The 22,770-nt window shown below is 38.1% G+C and overlaps 1 protein-coding gene across 2 annotated transcripts; it reads left to right on the plus strand.

Moving 5' to 3' along the window:
- Nucleotides 1-8,376: 8,376 nt before the first annotated feature.
- On the plus strand, nucleotides 8,377-22,598 carry LOC149844809 (mitochondrial import inner membrane translocase subunit TIM14-3-like). Of its 2 annotated transcripts, none has more exons than XM_089997344.1 (4): nucleotides 8,377-8,450; nucleotides 14,707-14,770; nucleotides 22,136-22,314; nucleotides 22,395-22,598. In XM_089997344.1, the coding sequence occupies exons 2-4, from the start codon at nucleotides 14,768-14,770 to the stop codon at nucleotides 22,549-22,551; spliced, it is 339 nt and encodes a 112-aa protein (XP_089853470.1). In that variant the 5' UTR covers nucleotides 8,377-8,450; nucleotides 14,707-14,767; the 3' UTR covers nucleotides 22,552-22,598. The 2 variants fall into 2 exon arrangements, with proteins under 2 accessions (XP_089853470.1, XP_089853471.1); XM_089997345.1 differs by lacking the exon at nucleotides 8,377-8,450 and adding an exon at nucleotides 14,589-14,607.
- Nucleotides 22,599-22,770: the final 172 nt, after the last annotated feature.

Below are 22,770 nucleotides of genomic sequence, written 5' to 3' on the forward strand. Positions count from 1 at the left end.
CTAAAAATTTAAAGATTTATTTACTTATGAATATATATTCAGTATTTACCATCCAATAATTTATAGTGAAAAAGTTACAAATCTCTTTCCATACTTCAGAATCGACTCCTTCGAAAGGATGTTTTATTGCTTTGTCGTGGTTTTCTAACATTTTGTAATGCTTGTAAAAATCTTCTCACACCCTTGAGTATGATAGCTAAAGTTGCTTATCCATGGTAGCACAATGTTCAGCTATATCCTTGTCTAAATCAAACTCTGCCTTCACCAAATTATCATAATATAATTAGTAATACTTTTTTTATGAATTAATCTATTTATCAAAACATAGTTAAGCAATATACATACATAAACTGTCTCATGCAACACCATCTTCTCTTCCTTTGGGACCTTTATTTATGACTTATGAGTCATATTGGCCAACTCTCTGATGATGCACAAAAGCCTCTTAGAGAATACAGAGGCGCCCATGACTCATTGTATCCCAGGCTTGATACTTATTGAAGCCTTTTGTTATTTGATTTGCTTATGGTGGGCTACATATTTGTTCTTCTCACGTTTATGCTGAGAAGATTCTATAGTTACTAATTTGTTGTAAGAAACAAATATATATTAATAGGAATGACAATAATAAAATTTTATTTATACAAAAGAAATACTATATTAATATTTACCTTAAGCCACCGTGGACGACTCTAGAGCTGCAATGGCCTGTGGTGTTTGGAGGTATATCTCTTCCTCCCTCGAAGTATCACATACATGTGATATAAAAGTAGATTTGGCCTAGGTGTTCAGCTTGCCTGGTGAGTGGTGAATCGTTCCGCAGGAAGAAAGAACATGCATGTCCTCATCGTGAATGACTATATATCGACATTTGTTAATTTCATGCAAATAATATTAGATCAAACTATATTGTACAAAATTGAATCATACAAGAATATTCACCATCATACAAGAATAACATTAAATTTGCTATATATTATGAAGAACTGATATACATTTTTGAACTCATTTTCAATAGGAAAAAAAAACACAAAGGCAGAAGATAGAGCAATAACACATGCAATTACAATACACTTTCTTTGTGATCCTAGATGCTTTGTCAACACTTCAATAGGTAGATGTTCAACTATATTTATATTAAATTATGGGTCTAGCCATGAGTCCACCAACTAATTAGGACTTTCTTGCAATACAGGGTTTTTCTTCTCTGCTTGTGATGCAAAATATGTTGCAGTAACCGATATACATTTAGATGGTCAAGGATCCATTTCTACATATATTTTATTTTTACTCAAATTCATCATAAATTTTAATTCTCCATATGGTTCTTAACAACCATCTATTTTATATAAAGTTAAATGAATCACATAAAAAACATTAAAAATATGACAAATTAATATAAGCATTGCATATATTGCATGTTATTAATTGATTTATTTTGAAAATAAAATACTTTTATTTAAATGTGTCACTTTTATCTTTTATAAACCAATTTAAGTTTGTTTGGTGTTACTTTATCGATATTCATTATAATAGTACATATGATATATTCCACCTTGTGTGATTTACAATCATATAACCTCAAATCACTTGCAATCATATGACCTCATAAGAGAGAGAGAGAGAGAGAGAGAGAGAGAGAGAGAGAGAGAGAGAATAGAAGAAGGCTGAATGATTGGTTGGATCTTGTTTGTCTCTTTAACTCCCTTGTATGCAAAACACTTGAAAATACTTTGTCCCTTTTTAACTTGCACTTCCTTGTTGATGTTTTTGTAGTCTTTTTATTTGTAGAATTATAAGAGACTTGTTCCCTAACAACAAAAGTTTGTTATGCTATATTTCTTTTCCTTTATTGTCATAGATTTTAGACCTTCTAATTGATAAAATCTCACAAATTTAGACTTGATCCTTTTGGATGGCGATTGAGTTTTTTCTGAACTAGTTTATATAGAACAACAAAATAAATCGATTTTATTGCTTAACTAACTCTATGAAAGGAAAAATTAATTGTTGGATGACAAACTGCAGTACTTGTCAAGGAAATTTAGTGTGTGTTATATTTTCAAATAGGATCCCTAAAAATGGTAGTTTTTCATATCTATAATTGTTTACTTGTTTGCACATTATGGTAATTTTAATTCTATAATTTCATCTCATGAAAAAGTTGGTTGTTGGATACTGCTTTGAAAGACTTCTTTCTTCTATGTTTTCTATTTTTTGGTTTGTGTTGTAATATTGTGCTCACAAAAGTTGTGCTGGAATGAAACTCAGTTCTTACTAAGCTGATCACATTTGCAGACACTATATTATGAGAGTATGGCCATGGAAGCATGCATACAAACACATTTATAAACATTTAAAACAAGAAAACAACAACATTCAGTAACACTATATCAATACAAAGAGAAAGAAAAGTATCACTATTAGTTTCAAAGTCCAAAATAAGTAAAATTGAATAGGTCTTATATCAGTAGGATAGCATCATAATCAACATTCATATCATCAAATCTTGGATCCATTAAATACACGTTTGGGTTCGACAGAGCTAATATCCCTAGTTGGGATGAAGGAAAGTGATTGTTGATGAGCAATTAGAACAAAGTCTTAGTTTTATAGGATTTTTCATGAAATATAGGTATCTAAATATACAAGCCTCATGTCTTGATTTGTTCTAATCATATAAGCAAGATTGAAATGAAAAATGTAAAAGGCCCATATATATCATGTTATGATTTTGCTTTCATATAAGCTGCAATCATGATTTGGTTCAATAGAAAAAGTTGGAAAACATTTTTGATGTCTCATTTTCTCATTAACCAAGTTTAGAGGTTTTAGTTGGGAAGCATTTTTATAGCCTACAAAAGTTTCTGCTTCTTCAAGCATTTATGTGTAATAATATCTTGTCAAATATGAAATTTGGAACCATATACTCTCTTCATTTCCATCAATTCAAGACAACCATATAGTCCAGACCATTTGTACCAAAACTTATTAACCATTCTTGTGCCTGGAAGGAAAACTGCTTATTAGCTTTTATTGCCAGAAAATATCCTTGATCAACAAAAAACATCGTTGTTTATCTATCAATTGTCTCACTCGAGAAAAATGTTGTTCTTTTTCTTGCATAAGAACAGTGATCAAAATCATTCTGTCAATCGAGGAATTGCAGTGCATGCAATGATAACAATTTGCTTTATGCATTTACATCATGATCTTTGTGGGCATATTGCTGACAAAGCCGAACCCAACCCGGGCTGGGTTCGACAGAGCCAAACCTATGACAATGAGAAGAAGAAGAAGAAAGATAAGAGAAGAGGAGGAGGAAAGAGAGAGAGAGATACCTTCGAGAGGGAGGCTAGGGTCTAGCAGTGTCACCCAAGTAGGGAGGCCAGGGTCCGGCGGTGTCACCCGACTAGGGAGGAGGGAGGTCAGAGAGAGAGAGAGAGAGAATTCAAAAGGCCCGTCAAACCCTAATTATAGTCTCGATAACAGTGACATTTATATAGAGTAATCTATAATAGTGACATAAATGTCATTGTTATAGAGTAATTTATAACAACAAAATAAATGTCATTGTTATAAAGTCTATAAGTATATCACATAATGCAGATATACAAGGTCGTTGTTACAAAGTAAAACCTTATAATGGTGATATTTATATGTCCTCATTATTGATCTTTAATGACGAGATTATCGACCATTAAATATTGTCATTAAAGTGTTTTTAACAACAATATTTAATGGCCAAATAATGTCATCGTTAAAGACATATCTTTAACGGGATATAAAAAGTTGTTGTTATAGGCGTGATTATAACAACGACATGTGTGTCGTAGTTGATCAATCATGATGACTTGTATTATCGCCGTTGAAGCATCACCACTATTGACCCTCATCATCATAATGGTCATATAATGTCATCGTTATAAACATACCTCTAACAACGATAGCTAAGATCAACAGTATAGGTATGTTTATAACATCGACATATTTATGTCTATATAATGTTGTTGTTATAAACATACCTATAACAGCGATATCTTAAGCCACCATTATAGACATGTCCATAATAGAGACATTTGTTCGGGGCCAAGGTATTAACGGGGATATCTAAAGTTGTTGTTATTGCTTAATCAATAGTCGTGACCTTTTATGTCGCCGTTATTAACCCTCATCCTTATAGTATTAAAACCATAGTATGCACCTTTGTATTCTAAGGGAGGGTGTGCATGGAAGGTAGATTCTTCTGCAAAAATGAGTTTGTAACTGCCTCTCAATGCACCTGAAATGTTACCGTGTTTTTTGTTCTCAAGAGGGTGTTGTGCCAAAAGAAAGAGTAATTTCTGCATGAAAAATGGATCCCATATATGCATATTGAGTATAAGGTTTAGTGCTAGTAAACAATTAAGATGTGAAGTCTTACCTCAAAAGCTTAATTTCATATCATGTAAATACACATACCTAAGAAAACTCCAAATAAATATTTAAAAGGAACCCAAAATTAGACTAAGGATATGTTTGAAAGCCTTGAATCAAAAGTGTGTTGCAGTTTCTTCCAGTACTGTCATGCTTTCTGCTATTAAGGAGCAACGATGTTGCCAAAACACTGAATTGGGAATGGAGTCCCCCCCCCCCCCCAAACAACACAATTCATAAGAGAATGTTTTTGACAATTTTATCCTCAATGCCATAATTTGGCAATACATGAAAATAGTGTTTTCATTTCAAGGAAAGGGTCCCAAACAGAGCCATGGACGTTGCACCATCCAATTTGGATCATTATAACTTAGGATGATTTAGTTAACAGGCAAACACACCATTTATGTCATTTCTTCCATAATCCACACTTCTCTGCCCTCCAACTTTTGGCACCTTGAATGCACCCATTAATCTAGAATTCACTTGAAAACTAAAACCATGTAATAAACCCACTGAACCTCCATGGATAATCAACATACCAACCCATAAACACATCTATTATTGTATAAGTAGGTTTTTTTTACGAAAAATGACTATATTGTATAGTAAAAATGTCGTGTTTTCTTAAAAACTATATAATTTGCCAAAATCTGCTCAATGACCAAAACTGCAAACAACCCAACATTGTTAGGACCTTTTTACCTTTCATATATGCGAAACTCACAAAGTTCGCGTGATATATCACTCCGCTCATCAGGTATCACAAACTCTCACTTAAAAAGAGGTCCACACATTTTCCTTTGCAAACATCATGAAGTTCACATAATAATATTTGCAAATATCTTTTTAAACTCAAACTTCAAAACTTTGCAAATACCTAATTAAACTTGCATATATATCCTCCTAATATGCAAAGTTCCTTCAAATATGTGAAGTTCTTCCCAATTATGCAAAGTTTCTCTCAAATATGTGAAGTTCCTCCCAAATATGTGAATTTTCTCCTAAGAGACCAGCAAATACATATTGATCTGTGTAAATTTTTGGCATGCAAACCTATGTAACTTCACATGGTTTGCTGAATCGTTTATAAAGTTGTTTTATTCATTTTGTTTATCATTTCTGTTTGTTTCTGAAAAGAATCGTAACCTTTTTCCCTCTAGAACCCTAAGTATGTTTTCTCTCCTCTTGCGGCGAGTCTTGTAATTTTTTTTACTGCATTTTGATGAGGTTGCAATATCATCCTTCTCATAGACTTTCCTTGTCAGGTCAAAAGTTGAGTTTCATACGAACAATATATATATATATAATATTTTATTTTGATTTTTTTAAATATGAGCATTTAATAACTCAATGTGTATTTGTGTTTGGTTGTTGTTGTGGATGATTTTTGTATGTTTTTTTATATTTTATTTAATATTTACTAGTGAATTTACCATTTAGGGTTTGCTATGTTTATGATATATATATATATATATGTATATATATTTGTTTGGGTTGTAGCTTATTTATATTTGCTTGCTTATCTTTGAGTTAATATTTGGTATTTTTGTGTTGGTGTAATGGGGTTAGGGTTTATCCATAACTATTGAATAGCGGTTAAGGGGTTATTGTGAGTAGTTGGTTTTCAAAGTAGTTATTGTAGGCAGTTATGTTAATTGAATGTATGAAGTGTATATGAATTATCTTTTTTTACATGTTATTTTCATTAGATGAATAATATATTGTGTGATTGGTGTAAACAATTAATGACAGACTCAGGTTAGAGTACATTACCCTAGCATTGATCACCCTACTTGAAGATCTATAATCATTTACAAAAATAGTAGCTATAAAAAAATTGTGTCTTTGATGTCTCATAAAACTGGATATGTGAAAGAGTTAATAATCATCCAATGCAGTTTTTTTTCAAACCTAGACAACCAACATATATGGATGGATATGTTGAACGATGATGATGTAAAATCAATGTCTGATAAGCACATCTTTAACCGCTAAACCTATTATTTTTTTGAAATTATGGCTTGAATAAGTTGTTTTTTTTTAAACATTGGCATGAGTTAGTTATGTTGTGGAAGAATTGCATGATTTTTTAGTTATCTTCGCATGTTCAATATCTTATTTTATTTTTTTATTAAATCATTTATGTGAGTGTCTCTATGATTATATATTACATATCTTGTATTAAATATATGATTAAGGAATACTCTTTGTTTCTTTTGGTTGTTTCCTTAATCGTTCGAGCTTTTTTATAGGCTATTATGTTTGTTTTTTGTAATGTTTTTTCAATAGCATATGCTTTGTGTCCGTCGTTTGTTTGTTTATCTATATTCTTTGTGTTGTTATAATAGAAAATTTTAAATTTGTTTAATATGGTGACTGAGAATTCTGACTTGAGAGGGGTCACACTCACAACATCTGATATTATTGGAACACATTAGAAAAGGTAAAGAAAGAAAAATTATGTATTGGGTAATAGTTCATAATATGAAGTATGAAGTAGGCTTGTTACATGGGTAAAGAGGGAGACTGCTCCATTGCCAAAAGTTTGGGTGTCTGACATTTTTACAGAAAATACAACATCAATAAATTGAGACCCAGACTTCTACACTCAAACTCGCATCAACTAACACCTTTAATACATGCTAAACAACGTTAAACATTTCAAGCATGACCTAAATCTAAGGATGAATATAAAAAAAAAATGTTGACGAGTATGTAGTTACATTTGTGTCTCCAATCCCATAAGCATCTAAGGGGAGGGGAAGGGGGAGTGAGACTCAGTGGTTAAGAAGTTTTACTAATTGGTTGACTCTAAGGTTGTTGCTAACCTCAATATCTGGATAGAGAAAACTGAAGACGTGACCACCTGTAGTGGTAGTGGCGAGATGGAGGTGATACCTCAGTAAGGGGAGGATGCAAATCCTAAGATTGATGTTAATATAGAGGGTCTTCAGAAAGTGGAGGTGAGTGAGGGTCCTCAAGAAGTGAAGGTGGATGGATTAGATGCTCAACCAAAGGTTGAGGTTGTGGGGGAGAGTGCATAAGATCAGATACAACGGAGTACAAGGTTTGGTGCTTTGAGGATGGAGTCGCAATAAGGAATGAGTTTCAATGCTAGTGGATAGATATTTTGTATATACATGTTTGTAAGATGTTTGCAATAATTGCTAATTTTATATTCAATCAATGGTTAAATTATCATATATATATTGTATTTTAATTTTTAAAATGTTATATTTATGTGTGTAATTAAATAATTAATTTATCTAATTTCATCAAAATTAATTGTGACTATAGGATCCATAGTGTCAAGATTTAGATGATCCAATAAGGTTCATGCACCTGTTCTACTGGTTTCAAACACACGAGTGATTCGTAACACTGTTAACTAATAGAGAATGCGGATAATTGATTAGATCAAATATATTTTTGAAAATTCTTAAAGATCACACCATAAAACACCAGTCACAAGCAGTTATCTTAATGCACACAACACTAAGTGTTTTTGCAGGTTCCACTATGGCTACGCAAACACTGTCTTCTCTTTCTCAAACAAAAGAGAGGGCCACAGGGCCTTTTTCAAAGTGATCCCCCGTTTTTGCAAAAAGCTTTCCTGTTTTTTTTTTTTAGGGGGGGGGGGGGGAGCTTCTTCTACTTCACACAAACACACTTAATGCAGCTGACAGCGTGTCCGTGGAAAGCAAATCTTCCCTCTGAAAGGGGAGGGGGGCTATGAAAGGGAGCCCTACGTTTGCGTTGCCGGGGTGAGCCCACGTCACGCAAACGTGCCCTGAACCGACCCCTTAAAAATTCGGGTCAGTGGGATCGGATCCGGACTCGACCCGGCCCAGGGTACCTCGCGCGCCGGCGGCACCCGTGTGACATGGACTGGAGGTTTCGGTACGCAAGCGGGGTTTCTTTTCTTGTCCAAAAAGAAAAGCCGCCTTTTTCTTCTTTATAACTCCCTCTCTCTCAGAAAACTGTGAAGAATTTACTACAGATTGCAACCTGCGTTTCCTCTACCCATCAAGGTACTCTCTCTCTCTCTCTGTGGTTGTTCTTATTTTGTTAGATTGGTGTCTTGATATATTCTTAACAATGGATTTTTTTTTGCTTCTTTTTTTCTTTTAATTTTTTTATTGGTTGGTTCTGTGTTTGGGTGTTTGTGCTTTTCAGTTATTTTTGTAGATTTTATTTAATAATTTTTTGGCGGTGGCTTTATGGAGGGTTGAGAGAAAGAAAATCACGTATATGGTCCTTTTTTTTCCAAGTCCAGTGTTCCGATGTCTTCGTTGTTGCGTCATGCGTGGTCGATATTCGAAAAGTGAAGAGAGAAAAACAATTTGGAGAAAGGAAAAAGAAAATTCGTAGATAGAAATAATTGTGAAAAAAAATCTGGATAAATGGCAAGGAAAAGCCCACCGCCATAATTTATTGCCTAAATATGTGGTTGTACAGTTCACAAAATAAAAATTGTATAGACTATTTTAAATCAGAAAAAGAGAATCATGTGGGCAATCTTAAAAATGAGAAATCTGCCCCTCAGGGAAGTTGGGACCGAGATAAGCCAAAAGTGATTGTTCTTTTCTCCTACAGAACCAACATAATTTTATGGGAAGAAACAATTTATATCAACAAATTTGAGAGTGTTGGAGCCTCTTTTCTACTTCGATATAAATCCTTAATTTTCGTGGATCAACTTTGTGGTAAGTTGGTGGAGGTTTCAGGTTTGGCCCCTGCCGGCAAGGTTGGGGTTGAGGAGCGTTAACCATCGAGACCAATTTTTTAGAGGGTAGTTCTGTAATTTTATCCTAGACTCCTTGTAAAACTTGTAGACTCCTATTTAAAGGAGGCAATCCGGCTCTTGTATTGTATCTAAGGCTCAGTACGTACGCGGACGTAAGCAATTCTTGCCAAGCCACTTAAAATCTTTGTTCTTCGTGTGTGGCTGTTTTCTCCTTTTGTTTTTTCCATGTTTGTTTCTTCGATCCATCGGTAGTTCGAAGAGTCATTCCCTAACAAAGAGAATTAGAATGTGTTGTGTTCTTTTGAAATTGAGAAAAAGAACTAAAAGAAAGAGAGAGTGAGGGCAAAGAAAGGAGAGAGAAAACCTCTCCAACGGCTAGATTTCTAGTGGTTGGACCTCTAGTCCAATATTATATATATATATATATTTATACAATATATATATATAATATATATAATATGTATATATATGTACATATACATATGCTATATATAAATATATATACAGTTTTATGTATACATGTACAATTTAACATATTGTTATTTGACCTTTTGTAGTATAAAACAGGTGAGCAAAATCTTTTGGACTTCAGTTTTATACTCGGTGCCGTTTGTATGCTGGAAAATCATGTCTTCATTTGAGAAGCACATCCATTAAAATCATGCAATGATGCATGGTGTTTGCTATGGTGCTCCTTATACATTTTGGAACATGGATCTAAAATTTATTGAGGGTTCCATCACATACCCCAAAGGTAGCTAGGATGCCTGGAAGGCTGGAACTTCAGCACAGCCGGCACTATCTCAATAGCGCATTAATGTATACATGTACTTATTATGTTTATCTGCATGGCTGCTGTGTTGCCAAGCTCTACTAGGGAAATTCTGGTAAAGGTAGGTGCAGATTAACAGTAACGATGTGTAATACACTGAAGTAAAATTTATCTAGGCTGCATGATAATCTGTGGAAATCTCCTTGGAAATTATTGAAAATTTTTTCAGCTTAAGCTACACAGTAAATGACAATGATAAAACTTGGGAAGTTGTTAAAATTGTAGCTCAGCGATTGACCATGTGATATTTTTTTTTTAACGTAATTTGACCAGCTGATCTTAAACCCATGTTGATTGTTGGATGTCAGAAATCAATTCATCATAATTTGAAGGAAATGAATGATAATACATGATTGAAAGCTAATCAGAGAGTGATTCTTGTGCTCAGCAACTTTGCATAGATCATTGATGTATGCGTTTAATCATTGATTGAGTTGATAATGTAGCTGAAAATCAGTAGATCACATGTTAATCTATACCACTAAGTGAAGGTGTTAATGTATGTGGAATACATACAAGCACAAAAGGCTGGGATTGGTTTTTGATGACTTTCAACCAATGTGAGCTCCATAGGCCTGTTTATGATAGTTTATATCAGAGTTACCGGAAGCGCTTATACCATAGGGGAAGCGTGCTTCCCCGATACGCATTTCGGAAGCGTGAAACATCGCGCTTCCCTCTTTTTTTTTTCATTTATTTTTTAATTTTTTTTCTTCTTTTTTCGCTTCCCCCTCGCTTCCTACGTCGCTTTCGGTTCACTTCCTAGGTCACTTTCGAGACGATTCGTGATTCACTTCTAAGTCGTCCCACGCTTCTCTCTTCCTAAAATTTTGAAAGTGCCTCGCTTTCCGCTTCCCGTATCGCTTCCCGCTCCCGCTTCCTCGATTGGCAACCATGGTTTATATACCTTTAATGGTTTATTCTGATGATGGTTGACTTGACCATGCAATCACTATTATAAATTTTGAGTCCTTCATTGTTACTTCCATAGTTTTCCTCGATTCAGTAATTTGCTATCAATATTTTAAGCTTTTTCAGTCAATTACTTTTGATGATATTGCGACGATGTGTATCATGCAGCGTTTTGTATTCGAGTTACGTTATTGGATCCACAACCAACTATTTAAAGTTTCACTACATAGTACCTGCTAATGTAGCTATTTTGTATGACTTGTGAGGCTATTGTTGCGTTCTCATAAATTTCTGTTCTTGCCATTTGTTAGCTTCTTCACTATCTCAAAAAGATTTAGAGCCTTCCATTTTTTTTCCTGAAAGCAGTGCCTTCTATCTATATTAACTAGATTTGCATAGAAGATATGAGGTCTCATGGTTTCTTTGGGTTCCTTCTCAGAGACTGCTGTTTCTACTGATAATTAATTCATCAAGATATTAATGTATGAATAACAAATGATAGTTTTTCAATGGTTTGTCACTTTTTTGTTGTATGTGTGTGCCTAACTTGGTTGCTTAATTGTCAAAAGTGGTGCCTAGGTGCCTCCTAGGCACGTTGGGCGTAGGGCTACTGCCCAGGCTATGGGTTTACGCAATAAGTCCATGTTTTCCTGCCTAGACCGTGGAGACATGATTGTCATTATCTTTTTATTCTTTTTTTTTTCTTTTTGTTTTTCTCCTTCTTCCTGCCCCAAACCCTTTCTTTTTTCTTTCATCCTTTTCTTCTTGTCCTTTCTTTCTTTTTTTTCTTCTTTTTCCTTTTTCCTTTTTATCTTATTTTATTTTTTATCTTCTCCTTTTCGTCTTCCTCCTTCTTTTCCCCTCCACCTTCTCTTTTTCCACCTCTTCTTCTTCATCATCATCATTATCCTCTTCTTCTTCTTCTTTGTCTTTTTCTTTCTTTTTCCCCTTTCTCTTTTGAAATTTCCTACTATTTTTTTTCTTCTTCTTCCTCCTCTCGCCCCTCCACTCTTTTTTCATAGGAATGTTTGTAGAGCAGGTAGTTAAGGAAGTTGATTGGTGTCTCGAGGAGGATTCAGAATCAATGTGGAATAAGATAGCGGGTGGTATGAGAAAAGTAGCTAAGGAGGTATTGGGTGAGTCTAAAGGCGGTGCACCACTAGGTAAGGATACATCATGGTGGAACGAGGATGTCAAATTAGCTATTAAGGTTAAAAGAGAGTGTTATAGAAATCTAAGTAAGAGTCGTGATAATGAGAATTTGAAGAAGTATATGATAGCAAAGAAGGAAGCTAAAAAAGTTGTTCGAAACGCGAGGGCTAAGGTATATAAGGAGGTTTATGACAAGTTGGATACCAAAGAAGGCGAGAAGGATATTTATAGGCTTGCAAAGATGAGAGATAGGAAATCGAAGGATTTGGGTATGGTTAGATGTATCAAAGATGAAACGCAAAGGGTTTTAGTCAAAGATGAGGAGATTAAGGAGAGATGGAAAGATTATTTTGATAAGCTATTTAATGATAGTCATGCTCAAGATCTTGGAGACTTCTCCATTCCTTTTCATGAGATAAATCGTGACTTCATGCGCAAGATTCAAAAGAAAGAAATTGCAGAGGCTTTGAAGAAAATGAAATCAAGAAGGGCAGTTGGCCCAGATGGTATACCTATCGAGGCTTGGAAATGCTTGGGAGAGAAAGGTTTAGAATGGTTGACAAATCTTTTTAACTTGATTTGGCGAACAAATAAGATGCCTAATGAGTGGAGGAAGAGTACTTTGGTGCCTTTATATAAGAATAAGGGTGATATACAAGATTGCACAAACTATCGTGGTATAAAACTCATGAGTCATACTATGAAACTTTGGGAGAGGGTGATTGAGTCTAGGTTGAGGAAGGTTGTCATGATATCGGAGAATCAATTTGGTTTTATGCCTGGAAGATCAACTATGGAAGCTATACATCTTCTTAGACAACTTATTGAAAGATATAGAGAGAGGAACAAAGATTTGCATATGGTTTTTATTGATTTAGAGAAGGCATACGATAGAGTACCTAGAGACGTTCTCTGGTGGACAATGATGAAGAAAGGTGTTTCTCTCAAGTACATTAGTATAATTAAAGATATGTATGAAGGAGTAATAACCAATGTCCGCACTTGTGGAGGGGTGACAACCAATTTCCCGATAACGGTTGGGTTACATCAAGGATCTGCTTTAAGCCCTTTCCTATTTGCAATAGTGATGGATGAGCTTACGAGATCAATTCAAGAAAATGTACCGTGGTGTATGTTGTTTGCTGATGATATTGTTTTGATTGATGAGTCTAGAGCTGGGGTTAATGCTAAGTTAGAATTATGGAGACAGACATTGGAAGCTAGAGGTTTTAAGTTGAGTAAGAGTAAGACTGAATATATGGAATGTCGGTTTAGTAAGCAACGAAGTAGTGATGGGAGTGTAGTGAAGCTTGGTGAGCAAGATATACCGGTGAATGATTATTTCAAATATTTGGGATCCATCATTCAAAAGTATGGAGAAATTGATGGAGATGTAAATCATAGGATAAAGGTTGGGTGGATGAAATGGAAAAGTGCTACTGGAGTGCTGTGCGATCGTAGAATGCCATTGCGGTTGAAGGGAAAGTTTTATAGGACGACTATTAGACCCGCTTTACTATATGGTACGGAATGTTGGGCTGCCAAGAGACATCATATTCAAAAAATGAGTGTAGCTGAGATGCGGATGCTTAGATGGATGTGTGGAAATACAATAAAAGATAAGATTCGGAACGAAGAGATACATAAGAAGGTAGGTGTTGCACCCATTGAAAATAAGATGCGAGAGAATCGTTTACGGTGGTTTGGACATATTCGGCGAAGGCCTAATGATGCTCCAGTTAGAAGGTTGGAGAAATGGGAAAATATATTAGTTAAAAGAGGTCGGGGTAGGCCTAGGAAGACTTGGATGGAGATGATAGGAAAGGATATGAATGCTTTGAACCTCACTGAGGACATGGCGTTGGATAGAAATGATTGGAGGAAAAGGATTCATGTGGAAGACCCAAAATGAATTTCTTTTTTGGTTCATATCGCTGACCCCAATTGTTTTGGGATGAAGGCGTAGTTGTTGTTGTTGTTGTTGTTCTTCCTTTTTTTCTTCTGTTTTATTTTTGTTCTTTACATGTATGCCCGTGTTTCACACATGTTTTCACACACACACACACATATGTGTGTGTGTGGTGCATGTGTTGGGGGGGGGGGTTGTGTATCATATATATATATATATTTATGTAGATACATTATACAACATAGATATGCTTTATGTTCAATTTTATGCAATTTTATGTTATTTTACACTGAATTACACATGTATGCTTAATTCATAATTACAATCATATCTTTGTTACTAAGTTTAACTATTTATTATAATGTTTATGCTTTTCTTGATATTTTGTTTTCTTGCTCCCGCCTCCGCCGACTAGTCCCGCCTACGCCGACTAGTCCCGCCTAGTCCTTTTTGGGGTCATCCGCATAGGCGCCGACTAGCGTTTTTGACAACTAAGCTTGGTTGAGTCTTTGGAAATCAGTTGTTGGATATTGTTGGTCTTTTTCTTAACCGTCCATTGATTTGCTTTCTCCAATGCTGAATTTATTGGAACTTAGAATTGTAATCTCCAATACAGATTTGACATTGCAACTGATGGTAAGGTTGTTATTGTTTGAATTATTTTTGTTTCTATGATACATTCCTGGATATTTGATATTATAGTTCACTTACCTTGCATTTTTTCTTTCATGCCAGAGTAAAGATAGAGATTGATTACTCTGCCCTGTCTAGTAATTTTGAAGAAAGATTAGATTGAATGGTAAGCTTCATGTTTACAGATTTTCTTTCTTGTTGATTGGTTGTTGTGATCTTTTATTTTAGGAGCTTATATAACACTGACATTATCCTATATATTCTTCCCATTTGTTTGGATTGAATTTAGTGTTTGTTCATTTACATACATACCGCATACATACATGTATACTTTATGTGCATATCTTCACAAAGGGAGTGCTAAACTTGGAGCGGAGGCATTACGATGACAATTTTTGAGAATGCTATGGGCTTTGAAGAGTTTGTTGTGTGGACATTCATATGCATATGCAGACACATACAAATTGTTATGAGAACTTGTTAAGTCAGGTTTCATCCTAATCAAACATAAAACACTGTGAGTCCTACGTATTCTGTTAAATAACAGTTCATGATATTCCAGTCCCATTATATTGTATATGAAAATTTTGGTTGCTATGAGCCAACACCCATTTGTTTGGAGTCAGGCGATATAAAAAGTAACTCGGGTGGTCATCTGAGCAATGTCTTGAAAAGGTAGGTGCTTAACTTATATATTTGAAATCTGAGAAAGCTAAACATAAATTTGTCATAAGTTGGGTGCCTATATTTAAATTACCCTTTAAATTTACTGGCCCAAACAATTCCATATAGTTGTATCCTAACTACTTAGCTCCTTTTGCATGAGGTTGGTCCAACCATGTTTGAGAGTAGAGTTGATTTAGGTTTTGTACTTAATCAGAGAGGGTGGAGATAACCAATAAGTTTCGTCACAGCTATGGTTAGTCTAGATATGCAGTGGACATGGTCCATGGTTGGTGAATATCTATGTCACACGGACTCGGCTAAAGGGTTGCCGCACCCGCGTCGACACGCACGGACTCGGGTGCGGCTTTGGACTCGGCCCGGACTCGGTCAACTCCGAGTCGGACTCGGTCAACGAGTCCGGGCCGAGTCCGACCACATTTTGGACTCGGTCAACTTTGACCGAGTCCAAAATTGTCCAGTTCGAGTTTTAAATTTTGTTTTAGATCCGGGTCGGGTCGGGTCCAAACCCGACCCAGATCCAAATTTTTTTTGGCAGCCGAACCCTAAAAGGGGTTTATCGACAGGGAGAGGGGCTTACCCTCTCGATTTTGCCTCTCCCCCTCAGCCCCTGCAGCTTTCTCCTGCAACCACGCCGGCGATCCGAACTCCGGCGACAGGCAGCCACCGTCTCCCCCTCCGTCAGGTATGTCGACCCTGCTCGTAGCCTCCCTCCCTGCACCCTCTGCTCGCAGAGGAGGGGCTCGGCCCCCCTCCCTGCACCCTCTGCTCGCAGGGGAGGGGCTCGGCCCCCCTCCCTGCACCCTCTGCTCGCAGGGGAGGGGCTCGTCCCCTCCCTGCACCCTCTGCTCGCAGGGGAGGGGCTCGGCCCCTCCCTGCACCCTCTGCTGGCAGAGGAGGGGCTCGGCCCCCCTCCCTGCACCCTTTGCACGCAGAAGAGGGGCTCGACCCCCCTTCCTGCACCCTCTGCTCGCAGGGGAGGGGCTCGGCCCCTCCTTGCACCCTCTGCTGGCAGAGGAGGGGCTCGGCCCCCCTCCCTGCACCCTTTGCACGCAGAAGAGGGGCTCGGCCCCCCTCCCTGCACCCTTTGCACGCAGAAGAGGGGCTCGGCCCCCCTTCCTGCACCCTCTGCTCGCAGGGGAGGGGCTCGGCCCCTCCCTGCACCCTCTGCTCGCAGAGGACCTCCCTGCACCCTTTGCACGCAGAAGAGGGGCTCGGCCCCCCTCCCTGCACCCTCTGCTCGCAGGGGAGGGGCTCGGCCCCTCCCTGCACCCTCTGCTCACAGAGGAGGGGCTCGGCCCGCCTCCCTGCACCCTTTGCACGCAGAAGAGGGGCTCGGCCCCCCTCCCTGCACCCTTTGCACGCAGAAGAGGGGCTCAGCCCCCCTTCCTGCACCCTCTGCTCGCAGGGGAGGGGCTCGGCCCCTCCCTGCACCCTCTGCTCGCAGAGGAGGGGCTCGGCCCCCCTCCCTGCACCCTCGGTTCGCAGGGGAGGGGCTCGGCCCCCCTCCCTGCACCCTCTGCTCGCAGAGGAGGGGCTCGGCCCCCCTCCCTGCACCCTCTGCTCGCAGGGGAGGGGCTCGGCCCCTCCCTGCACCCTCTGCTCGCAGGGGAGGGGCTCGGCCCCTCCCTGCACCCTCTGCTCGCAGAGGAGGGGCTCGGCCCCTCCCTGCACCCTCGGTTCGCAGGGGAGGGGCTCGGCCCCCCTCCCTGCACCCTCTGCTCGCAGAGGAGGGGCTCGGCCCCCCTCCCTGCACCCTCTGCTCGCAGGGGAGGGGCTCGGCCCCTCCCTGCACCCTCTGCTCGCAGGGGAGGGGCTCGGCCCCTCCCTGCACCCTCTGCTCGCAGAGGACCTCCCTGCACCCTTTGCACGCAGAAGAGGGGCTCGGCCCCCCTCCCTGCACCCTCTGCTCGCAGGGGAGGGGCTCGGCCCCTCCCTGCACCCTCTGCTCACAGAGGAGGGGCTCGGCCCCCCTCCCTGCACCCTCTGCTCGCAGAAGAGGGGCTCGGCCCCTCCAATATTCCCTGTTTTATTAACTTTATTTTATTTACTTATTTAATTATTTTCTTTTCAGTTTTCACTTTTCAGATATAATGGCGAGTTCTAGCGGTAGTGTCAATACATTTGGTTCAAGTTCTAACCCTGAATTAGATGTTTCTCAACCACTTTGGAGGCTTGTGACAAAAGGGATAAAAGCTAGTAGTGGTGGTGGTGGGAATGTGCAGTTTCATTGTAATCTATGTAAGACTGTTTTCACAGGTTCTTATACGCGTGTGAAAGCACATCTTTTGCATATTCGTGGTCAAGGAATTAGGGCATGTTCTGGGGTTGACAAAGACATGTTTAAGCAATTAAAAAAAGAACAAGAGGAAGCTGAAAAGAAGAAAATTGCAGAGATGAAAAGCGATTCGATTAATTTGTCTTTTCCTACTGCTAGTGATACACAAGAAGAGCTTTTAAAGAAAAGAAAGATGGAAAGCAATAAAACAATACAAGCGTCGTTCAAAAACATGGCAAGAGCAGAAATTGATAAAAAGATTGGTCGATTCTTTTACTCAAGCTCAATTCCTTTTAATGTAGCTAGAAGTCCATACTGGAAAGATATGATTACATCTTTGGCTAATTGCAATTTGAGTGGTTATGTGCCTCCTAGTTCAGAAAAACTAAGAACAGTCATTCTTGCAGAGGAAAAAAATAGAAGTGAAGACTTGCTAGAGACCCAAAAATTTGCATGGAAACGACATGGAGTGTCGATTGTTTCTGATGGGTGGACTGATATACAAAGGCGACCACTGATAAACTTCATTGCTTACTCACTAAATGGGTCAATCTTTTTGAAGACTGTTGATGCATCTGGAGAGTATAAAGATGCTGAATATTTAAAGAGATTATTTGTTGAAGTGATAAAAGAAGTGGGTGAAGAAAGTGTGGTGCAAATCATTACTGACAATGCTCCAGTTTGCAGTCGTGCAGGAATGAATTTGGCAAGTGAAGATACATATTCACATATTTTTTGGACTCCTTGTGCAGCACACAGTTTAAATTTGGCACTTAAGAGTATATGCAATCCATCAAAAGATGATGCACATGCACATGAAATGTGCTTATGGATTGAGGAAATAGAGCATGATGTTCGAAATATTAGAAATTTTGTTGTAAACCATCATCATGCCCTTTCTATATTTAATAGGCATTCTGATCTCAAGTTACTGAAAGTTGTTGAAACTCGTTTTGCTTCTCTAATTGTTATGATAAAAAGAATTAAGCAACTCAAGAATGCATTGATGATGATGGTGGCTGATCAAGATTGGGATTTTTACCGTACTGAAGATGATGTCAAGGCTCAAGCTATCAAAAAATGCATCTGTGATGATTTTTGGTGGGATAAAATTACATATTTTGTTGAATTTACAGAGCCTATTTGGGAAATGCTGAGAGAAGTTGACAGAGATGTACCCATGCTTCATAGAATTTATGAAATGTGGGACAATATGATTGAAAAAGTTCAAAGTATCATTTTTAAACATGAGAAGAAAGATATTGCACTTGATGATTCAGAATTTTACAATCATGTACATTCAGTTTTAGTGAGAAGATGGGATAAAAGCAATACACCTTTGCATTGCATGGCACACTCTCTCAATCCAAAATACTATGCAAAAAAATGGTTGACAGCAGGTGTTGGTCGTGTTTCTCCAAATGAAGATCCTGAGATATCAAGAAATAGAATGATATATTTGGGAAGAGTTTTTAATGATCCTCACATGTTTAAGGTTGTAAATAGTGAGTTTGGCAAGTTTTCTACTGGAAGATTTGATTCTTTAGCAGCACTTGTGGCAAGGGACGAGGAAGATCCCCTTAATTGGTGGGCAACATATGGATCAGAGACACCAAATCTGCAACGTCTTGCAATGAAGTTGTTATCTCAACCTGCTACATCATCTTGTTGTGAAAGAAATTGGAGTACATATGCTCAAATTCACAACATTAAAAGAAACAAACTCACTAGTAAAAGAGCAGAGGATTTGGTATATGTTCACTCAAATCTACGATTAATTTCTCGCCGCGCCAAAGAAGAGTATAGGTACTTTTTTTTCTTTGTATTCAAAGTTTGTATTTAAATATTTCATATTTGTATTCAAAGTTTTAAGTTAGATACTAATATAGTGATTTTTTGATGCAGTTGTGGACCATCCAAGAATTGGGATGTAAATCCAGAAGATTTTGACTTGGAGGGAGAACATAATTTACATACTCTCAACATGGACTACATCGATCCTGTTCTTCCTTCTAATTCAGACGATGAGGCAGATTTATGATAAGTTTTGTTGTTTATCACACTCACAAGCTTCTTTATGTGTTATATTTTGGTAAGTTTGTGTTGTTAAGAATTGCTTTTTTTTTGCTTTAAAATTTACAATCTTTATGTGTTAATTTATTGTTATATATATATAATTATAATATTTAAAATATATATATATTTATAATATATATTTTTTAATATATATATATATAGCCGAGTCCCCGTGTCCAAATTTTTTGGAATTGCGCCGCACCCGTGTCGCACCCGCACCCGCACCCGCACCCGCACCCGCACCCGCACCCGCACCCGCACCCATGTGACATAGGTGAATATATATCTTTGGAGAGTCTTGACACAGAGTACAACAATTGATAGGTAGCTATTTTCTCTGAATTCTAGGTAAATTTTGCAATACTAGTCCAGATTGTCTCCATCAAGTAGCAGACTTGCCAAACTCTGTGTTCAATGATTACCATTCAGAGAAGATGCTTAACTGAATACTTTATCAATATCGTAAGAAAATTCTTGGGAAGATATATCTTCTCGATGCAATCTTTAGAACATGAATAAGTGAAGTCAAAACATTTTCTGGTGTGTACAACCTTATTATTATTATTTTCCTTTTAGATTTTGGTGGTTTCTTACTCGCCTGAAAGCTTGCACCAGTTTTTTATTGATCAGTTGCAACAGTATCTGCTGCATGAATTTACATGTTTTTATTTCTCCTTGTGTATAGCATGATCAACCAGTCATGCTCATAGTGTATCATCAGCTGCCCATAGTAACTTGTGCCACTATTGGAACTCATAGCTTCACGGCTGTGGTTAAGCTACACTCTGCAAATGTGGTTAAACTACAACTATATATGGCAACCATGTAGAAGATGTCAATGCATTTTGTAACCTTACACTAACATCCATATAAAGAGGGTAGAATTGTGGATGCAGTAGTACCTGGCTGGAACTGGGTATGGATATGTTTCTTGGAATTACTAGTCAAAGTCGCTACATTTGTTTTTGACCATTACGTCTGCATATATGGATGGATTGGATATGGCTTGAACTAGTTGGATGTGTAAGCAGATATTGATTGTCCTAGGTGCACGAAGTGTACCAGTCTATTTTCTATTCACCATCTCATATGGATGAGAATGCACACTAATCCCATACTGGCTCATGACACATTTTCATTCCTACCTATGTCACATGGGTACGAGTACGGGTATGGAGGGTACGATATGACAATTTAAAAAATGCACGTAGAGGGATATATATATATATATATATATATATATATATATATATATATATATATATATATATATATATATAGAGAGAGAGAGAGAGAGAGAGAGAGAGAGAGAGAGAGAGAGAGTCTGGGTCTAGATTATATATGGATCCACTTGATCCATATATAAGACATCTTATGAAAGGGGGAAGTGTTCCCCATTTTTTGCTCTCTCTTGTCCTTTCCCCTCCCTCTCAGATTGTTGGAGGAAGAGGAAGAGGAAGAGGAAGAGGAAGAGGAAGAGGAAGGTCCGCTCCCTCCCCCTCTCTCTTTCTCGGGCAGATTGGAAGGCGGAGGTTGTAGAGGGTATGCTCTCTCTCTTTATCTCTCTCGTCTTCTTCTTCCTTCTCCTCCTCTTCCAGTTCCTCATTCGTCTTCTTTTTCCTTCTCCTCCTCTTCCTCTTTCTTCTTCCCTTTCCTCTTCTTCTTTTGTTTTCTTCTTCCATCTCTTCCTCTTCCCTCTTCTTCTTCCTTCTCCTCTTCCTCTTCCTCTTTCGTCTTCTTCTTCCTTCGCCTTCTCTTTTCTTTTTTTCTTCCTTCTCCACTTCTTTCTTCTTCTTCTTCCTCCCTGCCTTTCACTGACATAAAAAAAAAGTTGGTTTGGGTCAGGGTTGAACCCGACCCGATCCGGACCAGCACGTGCCTGTTCTGCATCCGGTCAACATGGTTACAGCTGCTCAATAGCCGTGTCTATGTGACATAGATCCTTACCTGTTTATGCTTGATTGCTTAATCTTATTGTTGCATTTAAATGCTTGTGTTTCTCCCTCATAGAAAGACAGACCTGGTCACCTTTCAGTTTACCATGGTTTAGTCCAACAAAAATAACAAGTATCTTTAATTTTCAATTAAAAAATGAGATGCAGCATTAGTAATTTGTTGATGAGGGAAAAAACTATTTGATGCTTCAAGTAGGGTTTTGAGATGGATTAGAATGCAGTTAAACATAATAATTGAAAAGTTAGGCAGATATAGGTAAATGGCAGATATGTTTTTTTTTTTCAAATTATTCAAGATTATTACATTTACTATTAGTACATTACCACTTAGATGGATGAAACTAGTCCATTTATTCCTTTTTACCACACTTGATCCTATTATGGCTTAAGCATTATTTTTGTGCTTCAAATGTGAAATTTGGTGTGCCTACCCTTGTGAAGTTGCACTGCACATTGTCTATTGGCTATGGTTTTAGCAACTATGCCTATGTAATTTTTATTTTGTATGAATTTTTATCAATGGAATTTTTTATATTAGGCAACTCCCCTAGTTACTGGATTGTCAGTGGCGGCAGCTGCTCTGGGTGGTAGGTATTTGATCCAAGCTTGGAATGCTTTCAAAACACGACCCACTGTTCCTCGCATTCGACGATTCTATGAAGGTGGGTTTCAGACAGAGATGAACAGAAGAGAAGCTGCGCTGATCCTTGGGGTGAGGTAGTGATCAATTGCTGGATAACCTTTATTGCCTCATTCATGTTCTTGTTGAGCTGAGTGTCTCCAGTATTGCTCTGCAGGGAACATTCTACAGTTGAGAAGATTAAAGAGGCACACAGAAGAGCGATGGTTGCTAATCACCCGGACAGCGGTGGAAGTCATTATTTGGCTTCTAAGATAAACGAGGCAAAGGATATTCTGACTGGTAGAACAAAGGGTTCTGGATCGGCATTCTAGGAACTGTGGTGCTGGCACCTTTCCAGTTTTAAGATTTGATTGTCATCTCATGCAGTTCTCCTCATCTCATGTACCCACTGTGAGACATGTCAAACCTCGGTACCAGTGGCGTAGCTAGGATTCATGTGAGGGAGGGGGGGGGGGGGCAAACAGGGGTGTAGCAAAAAAAAAATGGTGTGATAGTTGGGGGGTTCAGGGGCAGCGTCCCCGATTTTTTTT

This window comes from Nuphar pumila, chromosome 2 (assembly GCF_984573655.1).
Source record: "Nuphar pumila chromosome 2, dmNupPumi1.hap1.1, whole genome shotgun sequence".
NCBI classification, from domain to species: Eukaryota; Viridiplantae; Streptophyta; class Magnoliopsida; order Nymphaeales; family Nymphaeaceae; genus Nuphar; species Nuphar pumila.

Excerpts from the sequence above, each read along its gene's own strand:
- LOC149844809 (XM_089997344.1), top strand. Across the intron at positions 22,315-22,394 it reads GCGCTGATCCTTGGGGTGAG|GGAACATTCTACAGTTGAGA; the intron begins GTAGTGATCAAT and ends ATTGCTCTGCAG.